Source organism: Microcaecilia unicolor, chromosome 9, assembly GCF_901765095.1.
Source record: "Microcaecilia unicolor chromosome 9, aMicUni1.1, whole genome shotgun sequence".
In the NCBI taxonomy this organism is placed as follows: domain Eukaryota; kingdom Metazoa; phylum Chordata; class Amphibia; order Gymnophiona; family Siphonopidae; genus Microcaecilia; species Microcaecilia unicolor.
The window spans coordinates 17,095,362-17,116,641 of record NC_044039.1 but is presented as its reverse complement, the minus strand read 5'-3'; the positions used below and the strand labels follow the sequence as shown (position 1 = coordinate 17,116,641).

The 21,280-nt window shown below is 44.2% G+C and overlaps 1 protein-coding gene across 1 annotated transcript in view; it reads right to left on the bottom strand.

Annotated features, from left to right (window-relative positions):
- Window positions 1–11,740: 11,740 nt before the first annotated feature.
- ALX1 (ALX homeobox 1) overlaps window positions 11,741–21,280 on the bottom strand; it is a 45,070-nt gene continuing 35,530 nt past the window's right edge. Inside the window, exon 4 of the mRNA XM_030214895.1 lies at window positions 11,741–12,111. Within this exon, the coding sequence (XP_030070755.1) occupies window positions 11,791–12,111 (321 nt within the window). The 3' untranslated portion in view covers window positions 11,741–11,790. The remainder of the gene's footprint in view (window positions 12,112–21,280) is intronic.

Sequence of the window (21,280 nt, the reverse complement as noted above, 5' to 3'; positions counted from 1 at the left end):
CAGTAAAAGGAACCCTTAATGCATTAAAGGGATGGATTTCGCTGTGTCCCTTACAATACAAAATGATCTGGCTGATAAAAGAAAAACGATAGTTGAAAAGATTATTTTTCAGTAACTTTGCAAAAAAACACACACAGTGTCGGGATGAAGCTTATACTACATTCATCTAGAGCACCACTTAATCTAACATATTTGGAATATTTCTGCTATGACTGCTATATGAAATTAAGAAATGGTTTCCATTAGGGATATACATAGAGAACCAACAGTGAATCTGAGCACACGGGATATCTCCAGTTTTCAGGAACGATATTTATATTTCCTCCACCATGCTAAATTTTTAATCCATTAGCCATCGCATAGTGATTAGTGGTTATGACTCATTTTCTGGAAACTCTCTGACATTATCAATGATATCTGGAGTTACCGGTGATTAACTTCAGCTGTGGAATTTCTCATCAGAGCTCGCTTTAATTGAAAATTAGCTAAGTAGTTTGAGGAGTCCTGGAGTGGAGGAGTGGCGTAGTGGTTAGGGTGGTGGACTTTGGTTCTGAGGAACTGAGTTCGATTCCCACTTCAGGCACAGGCAGCTCCTTGTGACTCTGGGCAAGTCACTTAACCCTCCATTGCCCCATGTAAGCTGCATTGAGCCTGCCATGAGTGGGAAAGCGCAGGGTACAAATGTAACAAAAATAAAATAGATACTATTGGAGATTCTACATGGAATGTTGCTATTCCACTAGCAACATTCCATGTAGAAGGCTGCGCAGGACGTCAGACTCACAGAAGCAGAAGCCTGCGCGGCCACATTGGTGATCTGCAAGGGCCGACTTCTAGTGGAATAGCAACATTCCATGTAGAATCTCCAATAGTAGCAACATTCCATGTAGAAGTCGACCCTTGTAGATCCTGCAGGACGTCTCAAATAGTAGCAACAGTGGAGGAGTGGCCTAGTGGTTAGGGTGGTGGACTTTAGTCCTGAGGAACTGAGTTCGATTACCACTTCAGGCACAGGCAGCTCCTTGTGGCTCTGGGCAAGTCACTTAACCCTCCATTGCCCCATGTAAGCTGCATTGAGCCTGCCATGAATGGGAAAGCGTGGGGTACAAATGTATCAAAAAAAAAATAAAGATGTATTCATTATAATGAAAGAAAGCTACAGTGCATGGACATTGCACTATGGAAAACTGGAACAAAACAAGCCAAAAGTAGTTAAAAACTGTCTGATTTAAAAGTTGCAAAGGCCAATTCTATAAATCGGTGACTAAAAATACACGTCGATTGTGTGAACAAGAATAATAGTGCTTATGCATGTAATTGGCGCCACTAATCGGCAATTACAAGTGCTATCTGTAACATTTGCGCCAACATTGCTTAGTGCATAAGGGCCATGAAACCTTGCCACTCCAGCATAGCACCCAACACCTCTTGAAACCCCGACAATACCAACAATGCACCCAACTCCCCGCAGTGAATCATCGACTCACCAACATGGCATCCCACCCCTCCAACTCATACCCCAATATGGTCCCGACACCCCCTGCGAAACCTAGACAATCCCAACAAGGCTCCCGGCACACTAGTGGCAGATGGTGGCCACTCCCCCTGCATTTACCACGCAGCCTTTGAATTTATCACATGACAATTTTTTCTTAATCATGCAATAAGTGCTAATATATCCACTGTTTAGTAAAAGGACCCCAAAGTGTCATAATTAAAATGTGTTTTAAAAGAATTTCACTAAATACGCGAGCATCTTAACAACACTTTACTGGCTCAAGCACATCACAAGCAATACAGTAAAGGGATTTCCATTCTTTGATCCGCCTCTCTTATACTAAAAACCAAATTCATGCTACATGCAACTATCTAAGAAAGACTTGCCAGCAAAAACAAAAATATTTTTTATGGCAAGCATATTAGACTTTAGAGATGAAGATGATGTCATCAATGCTTTCCCTAGGGAAATCAGAACTATAGCTTCATTAATTCAATGGGGCAAACCCAGAACTGGATCAGCTTATTTGGGTGAAAATCAAAAGTATCTCCCCTCACCATCCTCAGTGCTGCCTATGGCTTAAAGGTTTATATAAATTACTAACACTGAAAATGAAGCCTCAGAGTTATTCGTAGTAACCACAGACAGTTAATGAAAACTTTTAAAAGTGTAGCTGTGTTAGTCTGGACTCTTACCCTCAACATCTTAAGAATAAATTGGTTATTCTACAGGGTGTCGGAAAAAAAAAGAGAAACCCCAAACATTTTTCCAAATAAAACAAATTTGAGACATTTGTGAGTACATTATTTTTCAACAGGATGGCGCTCCAGCACATTAAGCTCGCAAAACAGTTCCGCTCTGAATTAATGAAAATTCAGAATTCATTGAGCCAACAGCTCAGTGGCATTGAAGACTTCGTGTTTGTGTCATGGTTGAAGGAGGACACTTTGAACACAAATTATGAACCACCTGAGAGATAAACTGTTATACAGACGGCTGAGGGGAGACATGATAGAGGTATATAAAATAATGAGTGGAGTGGAACAGGTGGATGCGAAGCGTCTGTTCACGCTTTCCAAAAATACTAGGACTAGGGGGCATGCAATGAAACTACAGTGTAGTAAATTTAAAACAAATAGGAGAAATTTTTTATTCACCCAACGCATAATTAAACTCTAGAATTCGTTGCCGGAGAACATGGTGAAGGCGGTTAGCTTAGCAGAGTTTAAAAAGGGGTTAGACGGTTTCCTAAAGGACAAGTCCATAAACCGCTACTAAATAAAATTGGGAAAAATCCACAATTCCAGGAATAACATGTATAGAATGTTTGTACGTTTGGGAAGCTTGCCAGGTGCCCTTGGCCTGGATTGGCCGCTGTCGTGGACAGGATGCTGGGCTCGATGGACCCTTGGTCTTTTCCCAGTGCGGCATTACTTATGTACTTTCAAAGGTAAAGAATTGCAAAGTATTTTGAAACTGTTAAGGGGTCCCGTCTTTGCCACCAGTCTTCGCCTCAGTATTTGATCAATCACTACGGTTTTGTGAAACCTTTTCAGGTATACAGCAAGGCAGGGTACCAAGAACTACTAGGTCTGATTTTCAACTCTGTCACCACCAAGTCAGTTTAGAATTATGCTTAAAATAAATTATTAGTGATTATATTCAAGAAACAATAGCAAATATCGCTTTATAGTATGAAAAATCATATACTTTGCGCATGATAAACTGGCACACATTCGCTGGATTGATAGAATCGACATGGACTTTTGATGCATTTATTTTGACATAAAATATTGATCTTGCATGTCTTCATATTTATTTCCTTTTATCAATGTAATTTTTTTTTTGTTTTCTGCTTTGGGTTAAAAAGGGCAGTCTTCAAAGTCCAATCAAAATTTAGCCTGTTGGATCTTCCAGGTCAAAAAGTTAATATAGCTCCTGCGAAAAAAAAAAAAAAAAGGTTACGCTGGAAAGCATAGGAGCTAGCTCTGTGGGTGCTATAGGTGATTAAGCACCCCCAATATTGAAGAGACTTCTTTGTGTCTGGGGAGAGAGAATTTCCGTTGGGTTTAGAACACCCAATAATGTTGAAATGTTGGCTCCCATGCCAGAAAATGAGGTTAGAACAAAGAACGTAAATATGTGTGCATGCTTACTTTTCAAACATATGATCGTATTTTCCAGAACATAGTCTGCCCATGTGGATACTTAAGAAAAGGTAGCTAGTTGGAAGTCTGGGCTACCATAGATAACATAGTTCTAGTTGAGTACTGGACACCCCCTCTTTTTCTTTTCTTTCTATGTTGGCTACAGGGGCACAGCGTCCTCATAATTCAAGGTCAGGATGGGCCAGGGCAGTAAGAGAGAGAGGGGAAAGGGGTGGGGGATGCGAGCGCAAGGAGTGTTTGAATGTTTGGAATTTGAAAAAAAAAAGACCATTGTGTAATAGCCTAGGATTGGTGGGGAATCTCAGGAACCACTGAGAAGAGAGACGAGATTGAAAAAAGAAGGAGGTGGCGGTTCTTTCCTTCTTTGACCTCAAGGTTAAGTGCACTTCCCTCTTCCTACCCATTACTTTTAGTAGTTGTTTATTGCTTGTTATACGTGGTTCTTTGGGTTGGGTGTTGATATTGCAGTGGTTATCTGGGCCAATGGTCCATGTTGTAAAGGTAAGTTGAGAAGTTCATGAGTAACCAGCGGGCTATCGCCAACTGGTGAGATAGATAGTTTCTTTTGGAAAGTACTAACATGCCTTGCACTAAGGCTGCTTAGTGGAAATTGATCTCCCCCCCCCCCCCCCCCCCCCCATCCCCATAGTAATTTTTGTGTATGTTGCTATTTGCATCTATAAACCGAACAGAGAGGGTAAACAGCATACATAGAAAGTGCTAAAGAAAAGGCTTATACAGGAGTTCTTCACTCTACATCGCCGTTGTATATTCTGACAGGCGACTTTGGTTGTAAAGATCTTCTCCATTTACTTTCGGAGACATTGAACACATATATAATTTAAAACAAATTATATCCAGACCCTGATCCCTGAGGCAGGCGTTGTTTAACACCGAAACATGGCCCTTGTCGGGTCACTTGTCGATAAAATGCTCCTGTTGTCTCAGTCTTGAAGGCCCAGTGTTGATATATACATCTATGAAATAGCAAGAGGTATCCAGTAATTCTCAGCAAAGAAAAGGGTAACTCTACCTTGTGACCACGATCTAATTCGTTTCCTTTGCCTTCCGAGGCACAAAAGGAGCTGAATTAGCACAAGCCTGAACCTTGTGAACGGCAGTGTCTGTTACCATATGTGCGGTTCATGCCCATGTATTTTTCTTTGCCTTTCTGAACCTGGTGATGGCCTTGCTTTCGGGGAGGATGCCTTCTCACTCATCCAGAGGAGCTTGGAATGTGACAGGGGAAACGACCAAGTAAATCAAAAAGGGCAGCAATTCTCCAGATGCAAAGGATTTATCTTCTCTCTTTCTCCCCCATCAGAAATCTTAAAACACATTTTCTGACACCTTAATTCCTATGTGAAATCTCGGTAACCGTAGACTGTTGGCATATAATGTCAAGACTGAAATGCAAGATGTTAAGTGCAGAACGGATTACATTCTCCAATGCTTGCTACAGGCTTGACATTTCCTTTCAGGTCAGATCCCGCTAGCCCAGCAGGTATTTCTTTCAGCACTGTAGGCTCATTCGAGGAACTTTTATTTATCCATGCCAGTTTTTGCAAGGAGTGCCTAAACACATGCTCCCTCATTGTATAATCTCATGCGCCTATTTTCATCCTTTGCACACAAAGACTAGTGCCAGTTATGCATGTAAGTGATTGGCAAATTAGCTGCTAATTGACACTAACAACTGATAATTAGAGTTAATTAGTGCTAATTAGCACTAATTTGCAATTGTGAACATATCTACACTTAGGGGCCCTTTTAACAAGGCGCGCTGAAAAATGGCCTGTGGTAGTGTAGATGCGTGTTTTGGGTGTGTGCAGAATCATTTTTCAGCGCACCTGTAAAAAAAATGCCTTTTTAAATTTTTTGCCGAAAATGGACGTGCGGCAAAATGAAAATTGCCGGGCGTCCATTTGGGGTCTGAGACCTTACCGCCAGCCATTGACCTAGCGGTAAGGTCTCATGAGGTAAACGGGCGGTAATGGTCTATGTGTATAAAATGCCAATTACCGCCCACATGCCGGAAAATAAAAACATTTTCCAGCGCGCATAGTGGGCACATGTAAAAAATGAAATTACCGCATGGGCTACGCGGTAGCCGGGCGGTAACTCAAAATTGCCATGCGTTGGGCGCGCTTAGGCGCTTATGTGGCTTATTAAAATGGCCCCTAAGCCGCTATTCTGGATTCTATACATGTACCCAAAGTTTCTGCACCGTTCCCTCTAAACAGAGCGCAAGAGCAATTACTTGAAATGTTTTAGTTGCGTCGCTCACAGATTTTACATGATTGCTTTTTTTGTGCTATATACAGAAATGCTTTCCTAATACTGGCGCTCAGAAATTGTTGGTTTTTAAAAACTCGTTGCTCACATGCTTAGAGGAAACATTGGTTGCGTGTGCAACTTAATTGATTAACAAGCCCTTAACTAGCGATAATTGAGGGCTATCAACCAATTAGAAGTTTAACGCTCAACTGGGTATGCACTATTCTACAAGACTTGGCGTCTAACTCATAAGGCATATCTGAAAAAGGGGCAGTGTCCAGGGGCAAGTCAGGGGCATACTGAAAAGTTGCATGTGAAATTGTAGAATTTGGTCTAAGTGTACCCAACCTGGGTGCTGGCATTTACACCTGATTTCAGCTGACGTAAGTCCAGCACCCAAAAGTTAGACATGGGATCCACACCTAAGTACTCTTCCCCCTTAGCACAGGAAATCTATAGCATGTCACTGCAAGGAGGCGGGACAGGGCCAGTCAAACCCAGTAAGCGGGGTAAGCACCGCAGGGGGGCACCTGCCTTCAAGGGCGCCGCTGCGCCGCCATACCGCGCCGCCCTTGGGGGTTTAAATCTTTAATTTACCTCCATCCCAGCAGCCGCGTCATTTGAAAGCCCTGCCCGTCTCTAGCCTTCCCTCCCTTCGTGAGTTCGTTCTGCAGAGTCCCGCCTTCTGATGTCATTTCCTCGAGGGCGGGACTCTGAGGGAACAAACTCATGAAGGGAGGGAAGGCTAGAGATGGGCAGGGCTTTGAAATGACGCGGCCGCTGGGACGGAGGTAAATTAAAAAAGACTTAAACCACGCAGGGTGGAAAGAAGAAAAAGGGGGATGTTGTGGGGAGAAGAGGGCAGGCAGGTAGCCATAAATGGGAGGGGGATGGGGGCGAAGGAGAATCACTGGACAGGGTGGGAGAAGAGAGAAAGGAGATGCTAGGGGGGGGCGCCAACTCATAGTCTGCAGGGGGGGCGCCAGAGACCCTAGGACCGGCCCTGGGCGGGGATATGGGAGGGGCATTGGGGCAAGGGCAGGGCCACGCCCAGCATTTTCATGCTAACATTCTAGAACACTGTCAGTTGCACGTTCAACTGCAACATTTAATCTTGGCCATTTACACCAGTCTTTGGCATGGCGTAAGCAGCCATGCTTAAATGTTGACAAATAAATGCCCATTTATATTCTAAAACAGCAATTATACGTTGACCCCATCCTAGCTGCTAAAGTTTGGCAACCTTTTCAGATTTCAGTTTTTCCTTCAACCAATAAAGGGTTCCACAGTAGAGCCGGGCAGAACTATTTTTCACAGGCCCTGTGTTGAGTGTTGGCGGGGTTTCTCATGAGAAAACAATCCAGTTTTGCAAGGAAATGCCATTTACGCAGATGTGATTCTCCCCTACAGTAGAAGAGGACAACCAGCCTGGGTCTATTTTAAAGATAAATTACATGTGGTTCAGATCATCTTTAATCACATTCTTCCCACTGTTGGAATTTATCTTAGAATAGGGTCTGTTTGTTTGTTTGCGTGTTTGTTTTTATAAGAATCTCTTTTGGTAGAGGCAATTTAAAGTAGAAAAAAAATCTCTCTTTCTCATATTATATAGGGGCAATTTTAATCAACCAAAGCAGTTTGAAGATCTGTGATTTTCGAAAAATGAAACTGCAAATCTTTTTGCAGACTTTGCACTTGTATTTTGTGAAGGACAGATCCATGTGGTAAAACAGTGCTTCTCAACCCTCTCCTGCAGGTACATCTAGCCAGTTGGGATTTTGTTATTACCATAGGGTCCCTTTACTAAGCTGCAGTAAAAGGTGTCCTGCACTAACGGCAGCCGCCATTTTTGCCGTTCACCAGGGCCCCTTTTACTGCAGCAAGTGAAAAGGCCAAAAAAATAACTGTCCGTGCGGTAAGTTTTGCTCTTGTCGCATAGCCATTTCAGAGGGGTGCACTTATCACCACCCACTGAGGTAGCGGTAAGGGCTCCTGCACTACTAACCCAGCAGTAACTGGGTAGCACGCAGCACTGGTGCATGGGTAACCCCTGCACTAGAAAATCAGACCTGATTTTCTGTAGCACTGGAAGTGGTGTGCGCTGGGGGCGGAGCTACTGTCAGTGCACGCGTTAGGCCTGCAGCAGTTCGGGTTTGGCGCACGGCAACCCCGTTGCCATGCTCCTACCCTTTAGTTAAAGGGCCCCATAATGAATATGCATGAGATAGATTTGCATATACTAGGGACTCGTTGTATGGAACTCTACAAAGTAGTAAATTTAAAACGAACCGGAGAAACCGGAGAAACTTTTTCTTCACTCAACATGTAATTAAACTCTGGAATTCGTTGCCGAAGAATGTGGTAAAGGCGGTTAGCTTAGCAGAGTTTTAAAAAGGTTTGGACGGCTTCCTAACGGAAAAGTCCATAGGCCATTATTAAATTGGACTTGGGAGAAAAATCCACTACTTCTGGGATAAGCAGTATAGAATGTTTTCTACTTTTTGGGGATCTTGCCAGGTATTTGTGACACTTTTGGAAATAGGATGCTGGGCTTGATGGACCTTTGGTCTGTCCCAGTATGGCAATACTTATGTAGGTGTGTCTCTAGGACAGGGTTGAAAAGCTGTATGTTAAAGTATAAATGGGGATTTAACCATTGAGGGAAGTGGTAATTTTCATCCCAATTATTAACCTGGGTAAGTACTAGGGATATGCATTCTTTTGAATCAGCAAATGGCATTTTGTTTAATTTTTGTGTAATTTTCTGCCCGAAATGATTTTAAAAAGTACAAATTTTCTGTTTTTTTTCATATATCGATAATAGTGTACACTCCTCCAAAAGAATACAGACTTTCACAAAGAGCGATCATTATTCATGAAGATTAAAGTCTCTATCTTTCCTGATAGTGCACACACATGCATACCACTGCACATGTGTGCACTATCAGAAAACAGTGTGTTCTCTTTCAGAAAGAGTGCACACTTTCTCAAAGTGTTCACCCTTGGTGAAAAGTGCATGCACCTCCTTTCCAGAAGAGGGTGCACTACCAATGATATTGCTCCCATAATGAAAAATTGAGAAAAAAAAATCAAACAAAAAAAAAAACTACTGTAAATGACGCAGGAAACAATAACAAATGAAAATATTAGGGCTGCACATCACTAGAAAAATTGACCTCCCATTTCCAGTCTGCAAAACAGTGGCATTCTTTTCCTGAACACTGAAAAATGTCACCCCAGGCAGATGAAACTCTGGCCCAGGGTGCCGGCGATTAAGGGCAGTAAAATGCCCAGCCTCTGGCTTTACCTTGTATACAGGTTAAGCCTTTTCTTCCCCTCCCCCCCATCCTGTCTCTCACCTTTTCTCTTCCCCCTCCCTGCAGGTTTGGCATTGTTCCCTCACCTCTCTCACTCCCCCGCGGTCCTGTAAAGTTTATGTCAGTCACCAGTAGCAGCAGTGTCCTACCTCTTCTGATGCAATTTCCTGTGGGTGGGATACAGACGCATCTCTCCACATCCTCTTCTATCACCCCACACGTCTAACTCCACTAGCACACAACTCAAAAGGTGGTATAGCCAGACAGAAGAGGCATTCTTAAAAGTTAGATGTTGGGTTATATAACAGCCCCATATCCATTCCAAATGTCCAGATTGGATGTAAATACTGGCACCCAATTTTTGGTGCGGAAATGGGCTCTATGCACTATTAAATAAATGGTACTTAACCCAGAGTGCCATTTATAGACTAGCACTCCATGCTAATTTTTTCCAGCACCAAAATCTTGGTGACATTTATAGCATGCCCGTTATGCATGCATACACAGTGGTTTACACATGCGCTAGGGGGCATGCAATGAAGCTACTAAGTAGTAAATTTAAAACAAACTGGAGAAAATATTTCTTCATTCAATGTGTAATTAATCTCTGGAATTTGTTGCCAGTGAATGCAGTAAAAGCAGTTAGCTTAGCAGGGTTTTAAAAAGGTCTGGATAATTTTCTACAAGAAAAGTCCATAAGCCATTATTAAGATGGACTTACTACTACTACTACTTAACATTTCTAGAGCGCTACTAGGGTTACGCAGCGCTGTACAGTTTAACAAAGAAGGATGGTCCCTGCTCGAAGGAGCTTACAATCTAAAGGACGAATTGGAAAGGTACTAATTGGAACTTGGTTTTTGAACAATTTTTGGTTTCACCATAAGTGTGTATAATATATTTATATACACCTTCAATAGTTGTACCCCCGACGCAGCCCGAGGGCGAAACACGGCCACGTCAGCCCTCCCCTCCTGGCACCGTCTAGATCGTCCCGCTCACCAAGTACCCCTGGAAGGACCATCCGCCGAACCTGGGAAAATCCATTGCTTATTTCTAGGATAAGCAGCATAAAATCTGTTTTACTGTTCTGGGATCTTGCCAGGTACTTGTGACCTGGATTGGCCACTGTTGGAAACAGGATATTGGGCTTGATTGACCTTCGGGCTGTCCCAGTATGGCATTGCTTATGTTCTTATGCGCACAAGGTCCCCTCTTTGCAAACAGTGCACACTCTCTCAAAAGATTAAATAATAAAACATTAATTTTCGCGGGGGGGGGGGGGGGGGGGGGGGTTCTGCTTGTTTTTATTTAATAACAACAGGCAACAACATGGGATATCTCGTTGACATTTCCCATATTGTTGCAAATCAATGCCCATGTTACTAAGTACACATTGTAACAAAGGACACTTCTCTTGCCAACACAAATCCATGTTTTGCTAAAAGCCGTATCAAGGACTGTTTCTGCTATCAAATAGGCAGCATCTTCTTATCACCGTATAATTAAACTCTGGAATTCGTTGCCAGAGAATGTGGTAAAAGCGGTTAGCTTAGCGGAGTTTAAATAAGGTTTGGATGGCTTCCTAAAGGAAAAGTCCATAGGCCGTTATTAAATGGACTGGGGAAAATCCACTATTTCTGGGATAAGCAGTATAAAATGTTTTGTACATTTTTGGGATCTTGCCAGGTATTTGTGACCTGGATTGGCCACTGTTGGAAACAGGATGTTGGGCTCGATGGACGTTTGGTCTTTCCCAGTATGGCAATACTTATGTACTTATGTACTTATGCTGCCTGTTTGATAGCGGAGACAGTCCTTGATACAGCTTTTAGCGAAACACGGATTCGTGTTGGCATGTTACTAAGTAGGCATCTTCTTGCCCTCTTAAACCAGGCACTAGGTAATAAAATTACCCTCTTAAAGTCTGGAGTGATGCCACTTTATTGTTGAGCACGTCTTTTTTCTAAAATTGCTGCTTTCATTGGATGTACTGCAAAATGTCGGTGCTTTTCATGAAAGCCATATATTTTGCAAAAAGCTCTGCGTTTAGCATGTCTTTTGTAAAATATTCTGCAAATTCTACATATTGAGACTTAAGACATCCCTTTTCCTACCTAAACAATCTACACAAAATTGGGCTTCAGAGGTAGTAGAATGGCTGAGATACATTTTAGGATTTATTTACTAAGAAGGCACCCATCTTAACAATTATTACACCGTATGCAAATTCCAACGCCAACCAATACCGCCTGCATGAATTAACTTCACCGCAGTTTCATTCAGAAGGGCTTAAAGAATATTTCAGCAATTGTTATAATAAAAACCAATTTCTATATAAAAAATATGATTTGTTAAGTTTAGTGCATGCTACATGTATTCATTGCGCAAGACTATTTTACAATGCTGTTTTCACAATGATATGCATTTAAACGGGTTTCACCCGGTCAGAAATTTTACATACTGTAGAGCAACACGTCCTTTAAATATTAGAGATGGCTGTAAATTTTTGGTTACTAAAAATATTGTATTACATGGCCCAAGAAATGTTAGCGGCATGCTCCTTGGCTTTCATGCGAAGGACTGCGATACTAGAAGATCTCCTTTCGAACTCTGGCTTGGCTTCATACGAGTGTCCGTTAGTTGATCTCGAAAGCAAAGAGTCAGTGAAAAAATTGTTGAGGGGGACATGGCCAAATTGATTCTGGTGGTTCGAAAAGCCCGTGTACCCAGAATCAGTTCGCGACGAGTGGGAATAAGGCGTCATACAGGTGGAAGTCTCACGTGGTAGCATGCAGGAAGTAACCACGGATCCCCCTGTGGCGTTTCCTGCCCACAGATTGTTCTGAATCTGAAAAATAGAAAAGAAGTCTATGTTTACACATGTTCAGTAAGCCAAGCAATTTTGATTTTAACCGTACCCTCCTCTCCTGCCCCCACCTAAAAATTATTTTGCGTTCTCATGTCTTCAAGTTTCAAAAGTCCGTATTGATGCAAGTGCCACTATTGTTTTAAGAATCAAACTCTTTGGGGTATTTTAGACTCCAGACATTTTCAAATCAACCATTTGGTTAAGGTTAATAAAAAATTCATTTAGAGCTGTTTACAACTTTGATTTTACATTTAAAAAAAACATTTTTATCATAGTTATTCAAAACAAAACTATTGCCACTGACTGGCCTGATTTGACAAGCCAATTTAGCTTTCTTTCAAAATCTTTGCATGACTTCAGACTGGGAAACCCATCATACTTTAATTGGCTCCCCTTGAACACATGGTTTTGCAAACCATTTTTACCTAGCTTTGTTTGGAACACATTTAGGCAGTGGCGTAGCAAAGGCGGGGAGGTGGGGGCGGTCCGCCCCGGGTGCACGCCGCTGGGGGGGTGTCGGCTCCGCTGGTTCCCTGCTCCCTCTGCCCCGGAACAGGTTACTTCCTGTTCCGGGACAGAGGGAGCAGGGAATCAGCGGAACCGACACCCTCCCAGCTACATGCACACGGCAGGCAAGAATGCACTCGGGGGGGGGGGGGGGGGGCTTTGGTGATGCGCTGAGGGGGGTGTCATGCTGTACCTGGGGGGATGTGCAGCGGCGAACTGCCCCGGATGGCAGCCGCTCTCGCTACGCCACTGCATTTAGGGTACATAAAGGTGCCCTGATTGAGCAGCTGACCACTGGAGGGATGAAGGCATGACCCTTCTTTCAACTCCCAGTGAACCCCCTCCCACCGCCTTAAGAACAGAAAGTGACAGTGGATACCAGGGTCTATGACAGCTTCAGGTATTATGGCCATTCCTAATAGAGCAGCAAGTGTGACAAGTAGCCTAGTGGTCAGTGCAGTGGACTTTGAAAAATGGGAACCCAGGTAAAAGTCCCACTTTAACTCTTATTTCTGTACAAATATGTGAGCCCTCTTGGAACATAGAAAAACCTAGTGTACCTGGATTTATCAGTCACCTCCAAGCATGATGGCTATAGTAGTGGTGTACTTTTAGGTATAATAGGTTTTTATCTGGTTCCTGGAGGGCTCATAACAGTGGCGTACCTACGTGGGGCCTGGGCCACCGTAGATTTGGGCCTGGACCCCCCTGACGATGACCCGCCCGACCCCACCTCCCGTCGTCACCTGCCTTTGCTGGCAGGGGACCCGAACCCCCGCCAGCCGAGTTCCTCTTCTTCTCGCAAAAGGCTTCCTTCTGTTTACAACATGCAGGACGTCAGACTCACAAAACGAAGCCTTGCAGATCAGCTGATCTGCAAGGCTTTGTTCTGTGAGTCTGACGTCCTGCACCTTGTACGTGCAGGATGTCAGAAACAGAAGGAAGTCTTTTGCGAGAAGAAAAGGACCTCACCTGGCGGGGGTTGGGGTCCCCCGCCAACAAAGGTAGGCAACGGCGGGTTGGCGGCGGGAGGGGGGTCGAGAGGGTCGGCGGCAGTGGGGGACAAAGTCGGCAATGGCGGGGGGGGGGGGGTCGGTGGCAGAGGGGGGGGGGGCTAAAATGTGCCCCCTCATCTCGGGCTCTGGACCCCCCTCCTGCCGAAGTCTGGCTAAGCCCCTGGCTCACAATAACATATAAAGGGATTAAGGTGGGATTAGTCCGTGGGTCCCGTGGTCTAAAGTCCACTGCACTGAACACTAGGTTGTCCCTCTGCTCTGCAGGGAAGTCTGTGTGGCCATTTTTGTATAACTAGTGCCAGACAGACATTTTTCAGCCCTGCTCTTTTTATGTTCATAATTTTGATGTTTTATTTTGGGAAATGGCTGTTCATTTTGGATGTTTTCAGTACAGGAACATCCTTCTCGTGCATTTTCAAACAGGAAATCCTGATGGATTTGCTGTTTGAAATGACTGTGAGATTAACTTTTTGGGGAACATTATGAGCTGGACGTCCAGTTTTGACTCGGGCAGACTTGGGCAGAGGTTATTGTGTAGTGTGAATCAGGGGCGTAGCCAGACTTCGGTGGGAGGGGGGGGTCCAGAGCCTGAGGTGAAGGGGCACATTTTAGCCCCCCCCTGGTGCCGCTGACCCCCCCCCCCCCCACCACCATTACCGACCCGCCGCCACTTTTCACGATCTCCTGCCCTCTCGACCCCCCCCTCCCGCCACAAACCCTCCCCTGCCGTCGCCTACCTTCAGTTTTGCTGAAAGGGGACCCCAATCCCCGCCAGCCGACTCTTCATCCTGCAGTCAAAAAAGTCTTCGTTCTGTTGCATGCTGATGACATGCACGTTGTACGTGCAGGACGTCAGACTCAGAGAACAGAACGAGCTGGTGGGGGTCCCCTCCCCAACCCCCACCAGCTGAAGTCCTTTTCAGTGCCGGTCTCCGGCGCATTGCTGATCTGGATTCTGTTTCTGTGAGTCCTGACATCCTGCACGTAGGACATCCTGCACGTAGGAACGTGCAGGATGTCAGGACTCACAGAAACAGAATCCACATCAGTGAACAGGCCGGACTCAGAGACAGGCACTGAAGGGGACTTCGGCTGCCGGGGGTTGGGGACCACTGCCAGCAAAGGTACCTGGCGGTGGCGGGGGAGAGTTGGCAGCTGCAGGAGGGGGTCGAAAGGGATGGGGGAGGGGCGGCAGCGTCAGGGGGGTCAAAAGTGGCTGGGGTCTGCAGCGCCAGGAGGGGCTAAAATGTGCCCCCTCACCTCAGGCTCCAGACCCCTCTCCCGCCGAAGTCTGACTACGCCCCTGCGATGAACTCAAAGCTTGCCTCAAGTTCTCCGCTCTTTGGACTTCTATGCAGCATTTAAAACTGACCAAAAATATGTGAACAAAATCTTTAGGCAACGAATCTGTTGAACTATTATCAAAAAATGTTTCTGGAATTATGAGAAGGAAAAATAAAATGCGATGCTGATGGACAAATAACTTTAAATCCAGACTTATGCAACATTGTAGAAGAAATAGTTTAAAGGAAAAAAATATTTCCAAACATTGCAAATCATTATCAAAACCACGAATGGTTATGCGAATGAGCAATTCTAGCTCCAAAAAACTTAAACGTCGATGAAATGAAAAACAAAATCCAAGAAATTCTACCAGGTGAAACTAAAAAGAATTTGTCCATTGACACAATGCAAGATACTAATGGCATTGTAAATTATCCGGCTGAGTTTCTAAATTCACTGCATCTAACCAGGAATGCCACCACATCAACTACACTTAAAAATGGGTTCACCAATCATACGAAATCGAAATGCTCCAAAGCTATGTAATGGCACACATTTGGCTCTTAAAACTCTAATGCCACACGTTATTGAAGCTACAACCTCGACAGGTTGTGTCAAAGGACAGCACATTTTTATACCTAAAATTCCTCTTATTCCAGCTATCGGATACAGTTCAATAGACTGCAGTTCCAGTTCAACTAGCCTTTGCAATGTCGAGAAATAAGGCTCAAGGTCAAACCTTAAAAGTCACAGGTGTCAACTTACAAAACCCATGTGTTTTACATGACCAATTATATGTTATCTGTTCACGAGCTGGCTCAAAGAAGTCTTTATACATATATGCTCCAAATCGAAAAACAAAAAATGCTGTCTATCAAAATGTGCTCGAATGAGAACTTATTACAAATTAACATATTTCAAATGTATCTACTCCTGTGTGTTCTATTTCTCTTTGTACAAATAAAAATATATCTATATACATATATCTATACCTATTCTTTATGTTTCATTTCTCACATTAAAATTACATACTTATACAGTGTTATTACATACAAATAAACCTTGATTTTCTCAGTTATAAATTACTAATCCAACGCACAGGAAATGAAGCCAAGCAAAAAGAGCGCAATGGGCCTCCAAGAGTGAGTTGACAACCAAACTTCATTGATTTATCTTTAAAATCCAGCATGGTACCAGAAGATTCGAGGATGGCCAATGTAACGCCAATTTTAAAAAAAAAAAGGTTCCAGAGGTGATCCTTGAAATTAGAGACCAGTGAACCTGATGGTGGTGCCAGGCAAAACAGTAGAGATTATTATAAAGAACAAAATTAAACAGCATATTAAAAAGCATGGATTAATTAGACTAAGCTAACATGTATTTAGTAAAGGGAAATTTTGCCTCACCAATCTAATACATTTCTTTGAAGGGCGCCTTTTATGGAATTAGGGGTAGAGTTACCATATTTTGTCCCCAAAAAAGGAGGACACATACCCCGCCCCCACCACACACCCCGCCCGCCCCCTTTCATGTCCCACCCTGCCCCCTGTCACATTTCCCCTCCCCCCTGTCACCTCCCCTTTTCGTCACCCCCCTTCCCTTACCTTACTACTGCCCTTATGGTCTAGTGACCTCTTCGGGGCAGGAAAGAGCCCCCTCTTGCCTGCCCGGAGCGCTACCCTGCATGCGTCCTTCCTGTTGCTGATCTGGGCGCCGATTCAAAATGGCCGCCGAGAGTGGAAGTCTCACGAGGCCACTTCAACTCTCGGCGGCCATTTTGAATCGGCGCCAACATCAGCAACAGGAAGGATGCATGCAGGGTAGCGCTCCGGGCAGGAAAGAGGGGGCTCTTTCCTGCCCTGAAGACGGAAGAGGTCACTAGACCACCAGGGCAGTAGTAAGTAAGGGGAGGCGAGGCGAGGCTAGCAATCTGCCCGTTTCTCCGGATTTCTGGGCAAACAGGCAGATTGGCAAAACCTGCCCGGTTGCCTGGACATGTCCTCAAAAAGAGGACACGTCCGGGTAAATCCAGACATATGGTAACCCTAATTAAGGGGAACTGTCTAACTGCCTATATTTACATCTGTAAATTGTTATTTCACATCTTACACATGTTTGGGAGCCATTTTGCAAACCTAAACATATAAATTCTGCTAATCAACTACAGAGGATGACATCTTTATTTTCAATTTGGAGGGGAAAATAAGCAATGGAGGATTGAGCAAGAGATCTCCCATAATTCCTTCTGTAAAGGGCTAGTTGAAAATTAACACTTGTTTAAAACCTTGACATGTCAGGAAGTAGCTGTATTCTCTTTATGAAATGAGGAATACATGTGTAGATTGTTGACCTGCCCAGGTAAAGACAAAACCAAGTCCCCAATTTAACCCTTTGCAAGTTCTGCATATTACAGATATCCACATTTATTTTATTTTGTTACATTTGTATCCCGCGCTTTCCCACTCATGGCAGGATGAGCCAAGGCGGACACCAAACAACTTTATTAAGGTTTCCAAAACGACCCGACACAGCCGTGTTTCAGCCCTGAGGCCTGCCTCAGGGGTTTTGATCAATCTCAGGTGTAGCAGAGTAATACACCAATGAAATTTTATGCCCAATTATTGGATAATACAATTCCTCCTTCAGTTTCCTCTCCTTTCAAACATTTACATGTAACTTTAACTCTATTTTTTTTTGAGCCCTACAGAAGCATTACTAGGCAGTTCATTGGAAAAAGATCTACTTAAATCTACAGCTTGTGTTTTACAAGATTGCAAAGATTCAGCCACCTACATTCCATGTGGCTTCTGTACTATGAGGTCACTCCGAAATGTGAACCAAAACTATGCATGGAAAGTGGATCATTACTGGAAGCTGAGCCGCTGAAAGGTAAAAAAGACTTCTCTTTTTGCCAGCTCTTTAATGAAGGATATGAGCTGGAAAGGTTGCTCAGGGCTTGAGGGGAATTGTTTGTGCTCCTCGTATAAAGGGAAAGGAGACTGAGAAAACAGCCAGCTGCCATTTCTAAACTGCAAGTGTGTCAAATCAAGGCAGTAACTAAAATGCATACAGTGCTGCCCGTATTCTGTTTTCTAAGCTACTCAGCTCCAATCTGGCATGCTATGATTGCACAGTAGAACTATTAGCTATTTCATAACCTTCTTCTTGTAGGATACTGAAAGAAACAAGATATAATGAAATTCTAGAGTGCTGTACCAGTGGCGTAGCCAAGGGTGGGCTTGGGTGGGCCCAGGCCCACCCAGTAGCAGCACACCTATGATGTAGCTGGCAGAGATCCCCAAGCCCCACCAGCCAAAAATTCCCAACAACTGTCTCTCCTGCATGCCTTGTAAATAGCAGATCTTTGTCTGCAGCAAGCAGCGACTGATACATACTGCTCGCACCAGCCCCAGACTCTTCCCTCTGATGCATTCCCATCTATGCGGAAACAGGAAGTTGCATCAGAGGGAAAGCTGTGGGGCCAACATGAGCAGTGTGTATTAGTTGCTGCTCGCTGCCAGTGAAAATCTGCTATTTAAGTGGGTATGCGAGGGAGGGGGGATGTTTGAGAGACTATATGGCATGCAGGCGAGAGAGGGAGAAACCAAATCACTTGTGGGACAAGGCGGAGTTCTTCTGCCCACCCATCTTGGGTCCAGGCCCACCCAAAATTGGGTGTCTGGCTACGCCCCTGTAGCTTATTTGATTTGGTTTTCTCTGCCGTAATGGTGCAGGAACGAAGGGCATCAATAACGGCGTCAAAACGAACATCAAAGAAAGTGGAGTCGGTCAAAAGATGGGATGAAGGAAGCAACTTTATTGAAGACCTGACATGGGATCATGTTTCAGCAACTCGCCTGCATCAGGGATCGTTCTCAAGCCCAAACGGTAGCACAAATCTTCCTGTATTATATAAGTCTCGTTCAATCAAATCAATCCCAAATGGAAATGCTCTGCGATCAGTGAATGTAGGGCTACTATTTGTACTTGAGAAATACCACCGATGCAGGCAAGTTGTCGAAACACAGTCCGCATTGGGTCTTCAGTACAGTTGCTTACTTCATCCCACCTTTGGCCGACTGCACTTTCTTTGATATTTTTCTCTATTTTAAGTCAATTCACAGTGGTAATCTGATTGGTCAGATACCAAAACACTACACCTTTGCTTATTTCACTAACTTTCACATTTTATTCCTACTTATTGGGTTGAAATTATTGCTACCAGTGACTGAGATTCAGTAAATTTCACCCGAGATGAAACCCAGATCATGGGTAGGGTTGGCAGTTGCAAGAGTACTTGGTAGATCTATTGCAATTTGGAAGTTTAGGACCTGATATTCAAAGGTGTTCAACCAGGCAGGAGAGGAGATAATCCAAAGAACCTTAAACTCAATAGGTACAAAAACAGGTAACCAGTATAATGACCTCAACAAAGGACTAACCCTTTCATATTTAAATTTAGACAGAACAACCTTAGCGGCCATATTTTTTATGGTTGTTATGACTAAATTGTGTGTGTATTAGCTATTCCATACATTGTATTATATCTCTGTCCTTTCAACTTCAGTGCTGTTAAATGTGTATATTTTTGATCCTGTTTCATGTTAGTCCTATTATTAGGTTTCAGTTTGCTGTTTTCCAATTTTCCTCTTTCATTGTATTTGTTTATGCTTGTTCATTTTATTATTGTTATGCTGTTAAAACTAAGTTTGATGTTTACCAACTGTTCATCGCCTTGGGTGAATCTCATTATAAAGGTGGTTAATTAACCCCAACAAATAAAATAAGTAAATCCAAACATTATATGGTCATTACACTGGTTACCTGTTGTTGTGCATACTGAGTTTAAAGACCGTACCAAACTACAGCTGTACCCTGTGAGACTCGCCCGTTGGTTCTCCTACCTAACCCACTATGCCCCTGCCAATGAGAGAACATCAGGGCCGAAGACCGTACCAAACTACAGCTGTACCCTGTGAGACTCGCCCGTTGGTTCTCCTACCTAACCCACTAGGTAGTAGTAGTAGTACCTCGCATCACCTTATGCCTGGAACCGACTTCCCGAGCCCATACGCCATGCGCCCTCCCTGCCCATTTTCAAGTCCTTACTCAAAGCCCATCTCTTCTCCCTTGCTTTTGGTGCCTAACCACCTCCCCATTCATGATACCTACACTGACTACATAGTTTGTTACCTTTAGATTGTAAGCTCTCTTGAGCAGGGACTGTCCTTCCCCATGTTTAAACTTGTACAGCGCTGCGTAACCCTGGCAGCGCTATAGAAATGCTAAGTAGTAGTAGTAGTAGTACTATGTCCCTGCCAATGAGAGAACATCAGGGCCGGTGCTAGGGTCTCTGACGCCCCCTTGCAAACTATCAGTCACCCTCCACCCCGGTCCAGCACAACCCAGCATCTCCTTTCTCTCTTCTCCTTCCCCCCTTCTCCCACACGTCCCCTTTTTCAGCCCCAGCTCCAGCTCCATTCTCTCACCCGTCCCCTGGATCAGGTCCCACCTCCAGCTCTGCCTCTAGTCAAACGGGTCTGGCATCTCAGCAATGCATGCTCCATGCCACAGATTAATTACTTCTGGTCTCACGAAATTGGAAGTAGTTAATTTTATGTCTCAGAGGAATGCATGGCGCCGGTGCACCAGACCATTTGACTAGAAGCAGAGCAGCGGCAGAGAAAAAGAGCAGGGCAGCTAAGAAGGACTAAAGCCAGGTGCTCCCGAATGTTGGCGCCCTCCACCCCCCACTCTGCATACCCTGCTTATCGTGTTCCACCAGCCCTGGAGAACGTGCTGGGCTAGTAGCAATTTCTGAGTCCCTTCTTTACTCCCTCTGCACAGCATGCCAGGCAAGGAATTTTCCAGAATGAAACACTGCAGGGATGTCCCCTTTGAAAACGAGCTTGCAAGCCAAACGTTCAAAGTATCTGTAGGTTTGCAGTGCCCACTGGATGGGGTGAAAAAGGTAAAGGTTGATGTCTGCCATTGCTGATCGATGCTGGCTGACTATCGGGCCCAAGATATTTTTGTGGAAGGACTAGGATGGGGAGATGGAGTGCACCATGTTGTTGAAAATCTCAATTAGAAATTACTCCCCTTTGACAGCTTGTTTGGGGCTGTGGTTGTCCTTCATTGGATCGCTGCTGCTGTTTGGTTGTCTTTTCTGCTTCTGCAGTAGACGGTCTCCTGTTTGTTTCTACTAATCCATAAGTGCCATGTGGATAGAGTGGATATTCAGTGGCAACTGTCCAGTTAAGAGCCACTGAATATCCACTCCTGACCCACCCAGCACAATTTAACCAGGCAGGTTACATTATTTTGAATATCAACCCCAG